The 12,127-nt window shown below is 42.0% G+C and overlaps 1 protein-coding gene across 1 annotated transcript in view; it reads left to right on the forward strand.

Moving 5' to 3' along the window:
• The window catches only part of LOC137641325 (protein PRRC1-A-like), a 207,431-nt gene that overhangs the window by 45,597 nt on the left and 149,707 nt on the right, over window positions 1-12,127 (forward strand). The window contains exon 2 of the mRNA XM_068373759.1: window positions 7,083-7,311. Coding sequence (XP_068229860.1) covers window positions 7,221-7,311 — 91 coding nt within the window. The 5' untranslated portion in view covers window positions 7,083-7,220. The remainder of the gene's footprint in view (window positions 1-7,082; window positions 7,312-12,127) is intronic.

A 12,127-nucleotide genomic window follows, 5' to 3' on the forward strand; every position in this document is an offset into this window, starting at 1 on the left:
GCAAGTTAGCAAGAAGAGGAGCTTTTAGCACTAGTTGGAGAATTGGTAATGTTACTCCTCTATGTAAATGTGTTTGTGGTAGCTCAAGTCCCTCTTATTACCGCCCAATTTCCATAACTCCCATATTATCTAAAGTTTTTGAACGTCTTCTGGCAAAACGTCTTAATAGGTTTGCTGAAGGTAATCATCTACTCCCTAGTTTGCAATTTGGTTTTCGTAAAGGCCTTGGAGCATGTGATGCCCTTCTTACAATCTCCAATGCTGTACAGAAATCCCTTGATTGTGGTCAGGAAGTTCGTATGATTGGCCTTGATTTTAGTGCTGCCTTTTACCGTGTTAATCATGAGACCCTTGTTTTCAAACTGAAACAGTTGGGAGTGGGTGGGTCGTTTCTTAGCATTATTATTGATTTTTTAAGTAATAGATCTCAAAAAGTTGTTGTTGATGGGCACCATAGTGATTATAGGAATGTGATATCTGGTGTTCCACAGGGTAGTGTTCTTGGCCCATTACTTTTCATACTACATACACATGACACGTGGTTTGGCCTAGAAAACAAGCTTGTTGCATATGCAGATGATGCTACTCTCTTTGCAGCAATTCCATCCCCTGAATGTAGATCTGGGGTTGGTGAATCCCCTTAATAGAGATTTAGGTAGAATTAGTGCATGGTGCAAATTATGGGGTATGAAATTGAATCCTAATAAAACTCAAAGTATGATTGTAAGTAGGTCAAGGACGGTGGCTCCTCAACATCCGGATCTCAGTATTGATAATGTTTCTTTAAATTTGTATGACTCTTTCAAAATTTTAGCTGTGATTCTCGACAGTAAATTTACTTTTGAGAAACATATAAGGTCTGTGTCTTCTTCAATTGCACAAAAAATAGGCTTATTGAGAAAGTTTTTCAAGATTTTCGGTGATCAATCTATTCTGAAGAAGTGTTTTAATTCTTTCATTCTACCTTGTTTTGAGTATTGTTCTCCTATCTGGTGTTCAGCTGCTGATTCTCATCTTAATTTGTTGGACGGAAACTTACAGTCTATTAAATTTCTTATTCTTGATCTAGATATTAATCTCTGGCATCGTCGTTCAATTAGTTCATTATGCATGTTGCATAAGATTTTTCATAACTCTGACCATCCTTTACATTCAGATCTCCCTGGACAATTCTATCCTGTTCGTAATACTAGGCAGGCAGTTAATTCTAATAGCCAGGCCTTCTCCATCACGAGGCTCAATACTACGCAGTACTCTAGAAGTTTTATTCCAGCTGTGACCAAGTTGTGGAATGATCTTCCTAATCGGGTGGTTGAATCAGTAGAACTTCAAAAGTTCAAAGTTGGAGCGAGCAAATGCTTTTTTGTTGACCAGGCGGACATGAGTTTTTTTATAGTTTATTTATGACATATTTGTTTTTGATGTTGTTAATAGTTTATATATGACATGTCTGTTTTGATGTTGTTACTTATTTTTGAATGAATTATTGTCAATTTGTTCTCTTCTTTTATTTATTTCCTTATTTCCTTTCCTCACTGGGCTATATTTCCCTGTTGGAGCCCCTTGGCTTATAGTATCTTGCTTTTCCAACTAGGGTTGTTGCTTGGATAGTAATGATAATAATAATAACAGGAAAATTAGGCTGTGGAAGTATGGGCCCTTTTATTCCCAAGAATCAGGAATGGAGCCAGCCCTACCAGGGATTGTCAGAAGACTGACCATAAACAAAGTCCAGCCGCCTTATTTTGTTTTCAGAAAGAATGATCGTCTTCAAAACCAGATTTTGGATGACAGAACCCAATTTCTCCCCAAAAAATAGTTACCAGTTCTGAGAAGTGATGTCTCTGCTAGATATAATACTATCCTCGGTGCGAGTGGTGTTTAGCATCAGAATGCCATGAGTACGCATAACTCCTCCCTTTTCAGAGGAACCCATAAATCCTTGGGGGACATGGCGACCTAAGAATAAATCTCAACTTTGAAGACAAAAGTTTGACCACCTGTCTTTCCCATTCATCAGTTAAACAGGACTTTGGTAATGTACTTCCTATCCGAGTTTAAAGAGTCTAGGAAGCCTCTCCGGGAAAGGTAAGAAGTCACTTCTTGGTAAGGACGTTTAGAGCGGAAAGATACGCCTTTACTCCTGTCAGGTGGCCTGGCATGGAGGTTTATTAGTAGGCTTAGACCAATGTCCCCTCTCACGGAGTTATGTCATCACCGAGTAAGGAGCGGTCATTACTATACTGTATATGAGTATGAACCAGGTATGGCTATGAAAATTATGCCGTCCATACTTCTTAAAAAAAACTTGGCCTTAAATGATTTCCTCTGATGAGTCATTTAAATTTATCAGATAAATTGTTTGCCACCATTTTCACTAATACTACGTTAATGGTCGATTCAAGGGAATCAGTTGGACATCACAAATTCTTGTGTATAAGAAATGGTCCTCGGTTCTAGAACCTCTGCTAGTAAAACCCGAGAAGACCCCTGGACCAAACAAAGTGTGCTTTAAGCAATCACTCATAGATTAAGTTGCAATAAGTTTGCTTGACATGTCACAATAGAAATCTAATTGACGTCTTCCCTGGGAAGAGTTAATCAACAGAATGAGGATTGTTCAAGTGAAGTAGAATCCTTATACTAGGAGTTATTCTAGAGTTTAGAGCTTTTCCATGACCACTTCTCCTTGAATATGGACTGTTAGACAATTTTGAGAAATAGGTCCTGTAACATTGTTGGAAGTTCAGATCTAATTCTGGATCTTGAAGCAGGGCCTTATTTAAGATGGCTAGAACTCTCCTCCTTGGAAGAAATATCGTCGTCCTTATTACCAAGGTTTTTAGAGGGCAGACCTGTCTCCTAGGAGTAACACCCCACTACTTTTGAGTTTGGAAGAAGGGACTTATTACCGTATCTCCTAAAATTATCATTACAACCCCAGACTGGAGGGCTTAATTCACAAATCTGACTTTTATTTTCCTTCGGCTTTACTGTACTACCAGCCATGGAAAACAAGCCTAATTACAGGGTCTTTTTCTTCCTCAAAACCCAATTCAGAAAATACTATATTTTCTTGGGTTATCTTATTCTCATTTTAATAATGAGAACAAGATTCCAGTGATTTACAGTTGGACTTTTTCATGAAAAGTCCATTGATGAACAGAGTGCTTTGACCCTGCTGTCCAAGGTTGTTGTATATTGTATCCCCTTCTGTTGGTGCCTTCAAATCAGAATTGAAGTTCTTCATCCTGAACATGATTGCCCTGTTAGTCAAGACCTAACTGGAAAACTCACTATCCTCAGGGAAAGTGTCACCAGGTACCCCCCCTCGATCACATGTAATCAGTTGCCCTGTAACATTTACTCATTTCTGATACATTGAACAAATCCAGACTAGTTAGAAAAGATCTCAGGTTTAATTCTTTTAGGATCTTGCCTCTCAAAGAGGTTCCTGATAACACGAACAGCTAGTTGCTCTGCCCCGCAGAGCAGTGCTAGTTGTCTGATAGAACAAATATCTGGGACACATTACTCCCTTTTTTGTTCACAAGCTCTGGCCACTCCAGAAGGAAGTTTTTAGAAACACTTTTTTCTCTCTGATTAAGAGAAACTATCAGGAGAGCCTATACATTCACATGGGAAGCATCACTAGGGACACCCCCTCAAGCACATGATACGTGTCTGCTTGCCACAACCTTAGCGTTCTGCAAAACCACCTGGTAGTACATTCTTTAAACCCCACTTTCGTTCGCGAGCTTTGGCCTCTTCAAAAGAATGTACTCAGAAACATTCTCCCTTTGATTAGAGAAACTATCAGGAGAGCCTGTACATCCTCAAGGGAAGCATCGCTAGGGAACACCCCCCCCCCCCCCATTGAGCATATGATACATGCGTGGTTACCACAACCTCAGCATTCCATGAAACTACTCAGTAGTACAATTTCTCAAATCTGGTGGATGAAATAGAAAACCCACCTTATAGACAATTATCTTAAAAATGGCAAACAGGTATTTGGACTCCTCAGTAGGCATTATGGTTGCATTGCAACAAATAACCTATAAGCTCTCATGAGACACTTGCCTCTTCTAGCCTCAGGCCTGATTATTCTTGGAATTATTTGACATAAGGGACACTAAAGTGCAAGGATTTTGATGGGTCTTGATGCCTGGCATTGGTTTTTCACCCTAATATAAGTAAGAATGCCTCAAATTTCTTTAGTGTTTGCTAATTACTAAAGTTCCATTTTTATTATGTAACACTTGCTCTTCATACCACTTGACCCCTGGCAAAGATTCCCTTTTTTGGATTAAATGTGCAGCCTTGCCTCTTTATGAGCCGGCTACTATGTTCTGGGGCAGTTCTCTTTAATCCCTTGCTATGGCTTATAGTACAGTAGTTGTATCTCAACTGCATTGAGACTTCACTCCATGGCAAGAATCGGAAGTTTGGCCTTGCTTCTTCACGAGCCGGCTACACTGGCCAGTAACGATTAACATTGATATCTTGCTATTACTTATAGTAATTGGTTATTCCAGAGAGGAAGGGTATACCTCTCAACTTCACAGAGGCTTCCTCCCTCCTAAGGAAGACTCCTATTTAAATGACTCAGAAGTTAGTATCCGCGTAGGAGTAAACTACAAATTTTAATACAGTTTGTATTTTTCTTAGCTATACACACCTGAGTCATTTACCAAAGTTCCCACCTCAACTGCCCTGTAAGTCTTTGACCAGGTGAGTGTTGTGCGGAGATGATGTGAGTAAGTGTCTTCTTGCTCCATGCACATTTGCTATGGTTTCCCAGTAATTAAGCATGGTGCAATCAAACCAAATTTTTGATTGGCCATTTGTAGAAAACTTTAAATGACTCAGATTTGTATAGCTAGGAAAAATACAAATTTTATTCAAATTTGTAGTTTTCATGTTTATCTAGAGTACACATCCTTCGGGTGAGCTTTCATAGTTTTGGGAAAGATAGTTCTGTAATCTTATAAGATAGACATCTTATAGTAATGATAAGTCATGATAATAATAAAGAGAAATCTAGTAAAAGTTTATCTAGTGCTTTTCATTATGATTATACCCTTTTGTAATAGTGCTTTGGCTTAGATATGCCCTTTAATTACAATTTAACTTGTACCGTATACAGTATATATAAGTTATATTCATTAGGATTTCACTGAAATCACAAATCTCAGATAATTTATCGAAAGTTCATTATGAAATACTGTAATAAAACTACAACATATAATTCAATGCAGTGAGCAGGATGACATTTACGATATGAAACGGAATTATATGTTGACTTTTGCAACTGAGAATCGTAGACTTATGAGTTGTGTAAAACTTACCCTAGCACAAAATGTTTTCAAAATTTGACTTGCAAACAGCTTCTTGGAACTTACTAGGTTTGTAAGTTGAGGACTTTCTAAACAAAATTTTCATCTTTTCTATCTTAAAACACTAATGTGTATGCTTTCATGTGTTGTGATCACCTATAGATATACTGATTCCCTGTACTATAACATTATATTGGATGGTAAATTTAGAGTACAATAGTAAACTGTTGAATTAACTTGTTTTTTGTATTTATGGCCTTAATATCCCACTTTGCGGCATTATTTTTCAAAGAATTATAACATTGAAAACTCTCATAGAACTCGTCTGGTTGACTTTTTCTTTTAAAACATCCGTTGTAGGATTATTTTTTACATAATCATTTTAGATCCAGTACATTACTGTATATGTGTATTAGATTTTATGCATCGACTTATGTTTATTTTGTGAAATTATATTTTATACATTTTATGAAACTTTTTTTTTTATTTATTTATTTTTTTCCTATAGTTATAAATTTTACAAATGGCACAGTACTGTAAGTTGATTTTTCTTGGCATTAGAGCAGATATCATGATCCAGAGAAATATAAAATAGTACAAAATGTAACCACATTTCTACACATCTCTTTAAGGCAGGATGACAATATGGTTTAACACTAGAAATTTTCTTACATGTGTTCCTTAGTAATTTATAGGATTTACCAAAATTTAGACTTAATGGGATCAATTTTAATAATTAATTTTGATTAGATTTATATTGGCAACAGTGGTTAATTGAGTGCATAAATAAGCTTGCATGTGTCCCTTAATTTTGTTATAGGATTTACAGCAATTCTGACATAACAGGATCAACTAAGCATTTGTGGGGTTTCTTTGCCCCAGCTTCTCCAACTTGACTTGATGCAGAAGTATAAAGAAGGGTGTTGCTCCGTGTGTGTTTTCTCATGTGAAGTGCTATTTGTTAATAGTGTTGTAATCAGATTATATTTTTTTCTTCATATTTTATGTGTACTATTTTTATTGATCAGTTTATACACAATATCTTGGAGAGGGTTTTAGGTCATGCTGTTCTTGTGTATAGCTACTGTGTACAAAGTGCTTGCACTTAATTGTGTTGAAGTGTACGTAAATCTTTTATGCACTTCACCAGTTATTTTTTTCTTTTTATTTAGGTGAATGTTAATTGAATCATAATATACAAGATATACAATAGAAATTTCACAAAGTGTTATGAAATAATGTTGTGGACATGTTTTGCTTCATAAGTGTTGTTAGATATGAACTACAAATTTTGCAGTATGATCCATAAAGTAATACTCAAGTGGTTTGTGGTGTGTGTGGCTCTCAGGCTTGTATCATTTAATTTTTCAAGTCTTAAAAATCATCGTTTAGGCCCAAAAAGTCTTGCATATGTTTTACAACGTTAGAACTTTTAATAACACTTTTATGTATCTGAATACCATATGGTAAGGTAGACTAATATAATTTTAAAAGTTAGGTACAGTATTGAATGCAGAATTGTATTTACATATGAATGGGAATCAGGTTTAGAAATCGTCTTATATATTGAGGATTTGCAGTACTACTCATTTTATATCCAAGTGATGTCGGACATGCCAATTTACCAATAGTTTTTTTGTTTTTTTTCAAATGATTTGAAGATCAGTTCCAACGGATATTAAACACAGTGTAGTGACATGAATTAAAACAAAAAGCAAAATTCAATTAATGGTTTGCTTACAGTAATATTCTGTATCTGGTTGGTGTAGGGGACACTACATCAAGAAGAGAACCTTACAGGCATCTAAAAGGACTTCATAGTGAGCTGCTGAGACTCTTATGTCTCTCTCTCATATTCCATGATATTTCTAAAAAGAAAGCATGAACACTCAGGACATAATTCACCAAGCTCAGGATGTATTTGATCGTGTTACTCACCGTACGACTCCACTCCTTCCGACTCGTGTGGAGTGTAAGTGAGGTAGTTTCCATGGACAGTAGAAATGAGAAACCTTTCCAATGACTTGTAGGCTTTTAGTCATGTGTTGCATATAATTTTCATTTGTTCCATAACTGGAATACAAACCTCGCTATTTATTAGGGGTTATACTTTGGCGGAGCTGAAATGACGAGCCATTAAAATTTAGCAAGGGTTAACTACCCACACCGCTATTTAGCGGGGGCGGGTAGCTTGCTACCACTCCCGTTCACACACCTGTGATTTAGTCACTTTACTTTTGGCTTGGATGGAGAGCGGTTGTTTCCGCTCTTCCTCCTCGCCTATTGTGGACTGCCATTAATATTTGTCTTTTAACTTACTTTTCTATATATATATATATAATATATATATATATATATATATATATATATATATATATATATATATATATATATATATATATATATATATATATATATATATATATATATATATATATGAAAACATTCTTAATGATTATGTATATATATGTGTATATATAAGTGATAAGTTTCCTTTTCAGTGTTTGTGCTGCGCGTGTGATACATATACGACAATGACACTTGCGTACATTAGCACTGGAACAAGGCCAGCACAGTTCCACTTCGTAGGGAACGACCTGTCCTGTCTCGTCCATTGGTCTTCCTGTCGACATATAACCATTGACTCGGCCGCCGCAGGGGAATCATCATTGCCTGGACCCTCTTCATTCAACTGTTGTCTTCGCCTTTTCCCTTTTCCTACGGGAAACATGGATTACTGAGCGAAGGGAATGAGACCTCTCAGAGATTGACTACGGTCTTTCTCTTCTCAAGGTCGTTCACCTTTTAAGAACAGTACACTAATGCGAAGAGCACCTTTCCCGTTCGTGGGTTAGGTTGCGCTTCCGATTGTTTGTCTCAATTATTTTTAGTGAAATTATAATTGTAATTTTAACTTTAAAGCTTTTCTCCGTGGGGAACACTTCCCTTCGGAAGATCAGTGGTTCTCACTATTAGTGAATATTCCTTGCTGATTTAAATAATTGTAATTGTTTTTTTATTACAGTTATTCCGCTCCCCCTTCTCCCATGGATGTCGACTGGGGAAGGGATTGCGCAATACTTATTTTTGATTGTTCCCTTGGGTGTTCCTCTTCGGAGTTCCTCCCTAGGGAATTTTCTGTTAAATAATTAATTTTATTTTTTCCCAGTAACTATGCAGTTTTTTTATTCCTCGTTCGACTAAGAGTGCCGATGAAGCAGAGCTGTTCTGTTCATGCCTGGGGAATCTGGTGTCACTGCCGTCCCTCAGAGGACGTCGTCCTGGGCGTCATCCCTTCTCTTAGAAGTACGCCCGTGACAACATGACCAAAACTTCAGATCATCTTAGAACGCTAACCAGGAGGTTCGCCTTTAGGGGTTGGACAATTTTCCCTTCTGAGGGAAAGATTCCTCCTCAGGTGTGAGGTTGTTTCTCCCTTCCGAGGGAGAACTTCCCACATCTTGATAAATTCATCGTCTCCAACTGCTGTTGCTGCCTTCGCCCAGAGCTCTTTCCCCCCTTACTGAGTCTCTCTTCCTTCAGGGGCTGAGCACAGTCTTAGGCAAATCTCTTTTACGAAATATTCACTTCTCTTGTTCGCGAGAGAGGCCACTCGTAGAGACTCCTCTTCGGAGGATCGCTATTGTTGAAGGTCAGCTTGCTGATCCACTGGCCCTAATGGCCGTCATCAATTCTCTTTTACGAAGTGTTCATCTCTCGTTCGCGAGAGAGGCCACTCATGGAGACTCCTCTTCGGTGGATCGCTACTGTTGAAGGTCAGCTTGCTGATCCACCGGCCCTAATGGGCATCATCAAGTCTCTTCTACGAAGTGTTCACCTCTTTCGTTCGCGAGAGAGGCCACTCATAGAGACTCCTCTTCGGAGGATCGTTACTGTTGACGGTCAGCTTACTGATCCACTGGCCCTAATGGGGATCATCAAGTCTCGTCTACAGAGTGATCACCTCTCTCGTTCGCGAGAGAGGCCACTCATAGAGACTCCTCTTTGGAGGATTGCTACTGTTGAAGGTCAGCTTGCTGATCCACCGGCCGTAATGGCGATCCTCCTCTTCGGAGGATCGCTACTGTTGAAGGTCAGCTGGCTGATCCTACCACTTCACAGACTCCGATTGCTGTCTTCGCCTCGACTACTCTCCCCCCTTGCTGAGTGTCTTCCTTCAGAGGTGGAGCACAGTCTTAGGCAAGTCTCTCCTACGAAGTGTTCACCTCTCTCATTCGCGAGAGATGCCACTCATAGAGACACCTCTTCGGTGGATCACTCTTCTATGGACCTTTCACGGTTGCCATCAGAGGATGTTCGCTCTTCCAAAGGGCACATCCCAGTTCCTGATCGTCCTGCCAGCTGACCTGCCAACCTACCACGTTCAACGGTCTTCCGCGTGCACGCGCCAACGGTCTTCCACGTGCCAATGCTCTTGCATCCGCGCGAGCCAACGGTCTTCCACGCGCCAATGCTCTTGCATGCGCGTGAATAGTCTTGCGCGCATGCGCGTGAATAGTCTTGCGCGCATGTGCGCCGACAGTCTTCCGCGCGCAGGCGTCAATGGTCTCCCGCGCGCGTGCCGATGGTCTTCCATGCATGCACGCCAATGCTCTTGCGCCCTCGCGTACCAATAGTCTTCCGCCTGCGCGCGCCAACAGTCTTCCGCCTGCGCGCGCGCCGACAGTTTTTCGCCTGTGCGCGCCGACAGTCTTCCGCCTGCGCGCGCGCCGACAGTCTTCCGCCTGCGCGCGCGCCGACAGTCTTCCGCCTGTGCGCGCGCCGACAGTCTTCCGCCAGCGCGCGCGCGCTCCGTCACTCTTCCGCGCGCAGGCGTCAACGGTCTCCCACATGCGTGCCAATGGTCTTCCATGTGTGCACGCCAATGCTCTTGCGCGCGGAAGAGTGTCGGAGCGCGCGCGGACGGAAGACTGTCGGCGAGCGCGCAGCCGACAGTCTTCCGCCTGCGCGCGCGCTGACAGTCTTCCGCCTGCGCGCGCGCCGACAGTCTTCCGTCCGCGCGCACTCCGACACTCTTCCGCGCGTAGGCGTCAACGGTCTCCCACACGCGTGCCGATGGTCTTCCATGCATGCACGCCAATGCTCTTGCGCTCTCGCGTGCCAATAGTCTTCCGCCCATGCGCGTCAACAGTCTTCTGCCCGCGCGCGCACCGACAGTCTTCCGCCCGCGCGCGCGTGCCGACGGCCTTCCGCCCGCGCGCGCGTGCCGACGGCCTTCCGCCCGCGCCTTGTATGGACGGCCTTCTGCAGACGGTCTTCCGCCCCCGCGCATGCGCGCTGACGGTCTTCCGCGCGCACGTCCACAGACGGTCATCCGCGTGCACGCGCGCCGGCGGTCTTCCAGTTTGCTGATCGCTAGGTCGCTGATCACCAGATCGCCAATTGCTAGCTCAACGCTGATCTTTGACCTCTAGTCCCTCCAATGACTAACAATCTCCTATTGCTAGCGTTCCAATCACCGATTGCTAGTCAATAACCAGTCATCAGCTTGCTGATCACTAGATCACCGTTGGGCAGCTCATCTTTCTTCGATCATTGAACTCAGCTCTCTGATCTCTGACCAGCCCATCTTCAGCTTGCTGATCTCTGACCAACCAGGAGGGACCATAGTCAGTTCGCTGATCTCTAGCTCACCATTGGCTCACAGACCGCCGATTCACCGATCATCGGTAATTCGCCAGCAGTTCGTGACTCGGACTTACTAGTCAACCTCTGCCCGTAGTTCCCTAGGTCAGAAGTTATACAACATACTTCTCGCTACTGGCTGTTCACCATCACACTAAAGTGATCGTCAAACGTTCGACAACCCTCATCAAAGGCTTGTCGACAGGGAACTATTTGCGAGCATTCTCCAACTGCACAGTAACCACGATACCCAACCGTTAACCATTGATTAACATTCGCCAGATTGATTCTATTCGAAGGAATAGCATCAATCCCATCAGGGCACATGGTAAGGCTAAGCGTTGCCTTCTGTTAGTGAAAGGAATTCTCTCTCAGGGAAGAATTCATACACTTCGTGTCGCGTCTGATCCTTTACGACACGAGTCAAGACTCCAGCGTCAACAATCTTCCTTGAAAAAGGATCTGCAAGGAGCTGTCCCTTTGGGTCGATTTCCATGCCATGTTGGAGTTTGAACAAGGGCTAAGACCTAAGGTCATCATTTGCACACTGGACCTAAAGGACACATACTTCCTGGCCCAAACCATCCATCTAGGAAGGTTGGAAGATTCAGTCTAGACAAACAAGAAACGCCAGTTCAGGGCACTGTGCTTCGGTCTTTCCACTACAGCCATCCTGGCCCCACAGGATTGGCTTCTGTCTCCTCCATGTCGGGACAACTGACTGACCTTAGCAGACTTAGTGGCAACCTTGCATTAGCACCGGAACTTCTGAAGTCTTTTTACCAAGATCCAGTGATCAAGGTAAACCTGCGGAAGTCTTCCCTACTTCCCTCCCAAAAGACTGGTGTATCTGGGAATGATTCTAGACACCAATCTCCACAAAACCTCAAAAACGAGAACAACTCCCATTCCAGAGTGACTTGAGTCTGACTGGAATCATGCCCTTGATCTCCCAGACATTCTGACCCCCATGGGACCAGAAGTTTGAAAGTACCTCAAGGGATGGGTGTCAGTCAAGAATCTACAGAGCGGTATAACCTTCTCATCCTTCCCTACCCCTCGGACTTGGTGCTGTGCTTAGAACACATCAAAAGAAGAGAGGAGGGACCATAGTGCTGCACCACACGACCTCAGCCCTCTGG

Source organism: Palaemon carinicauda, chromosome 5, assembly GCF_036898095.1.
Source record: "Palaemon carinicauda isolate YSFRI2023 chromosome 5, ASM3689809v2, whole genome shotgun sequence".
NCBI lineage: Eukaryota > Metazoa > Arthropoda > Malacostraca > Decapoda > Palaemonidae > Palaemon > Palaemon carinicauda.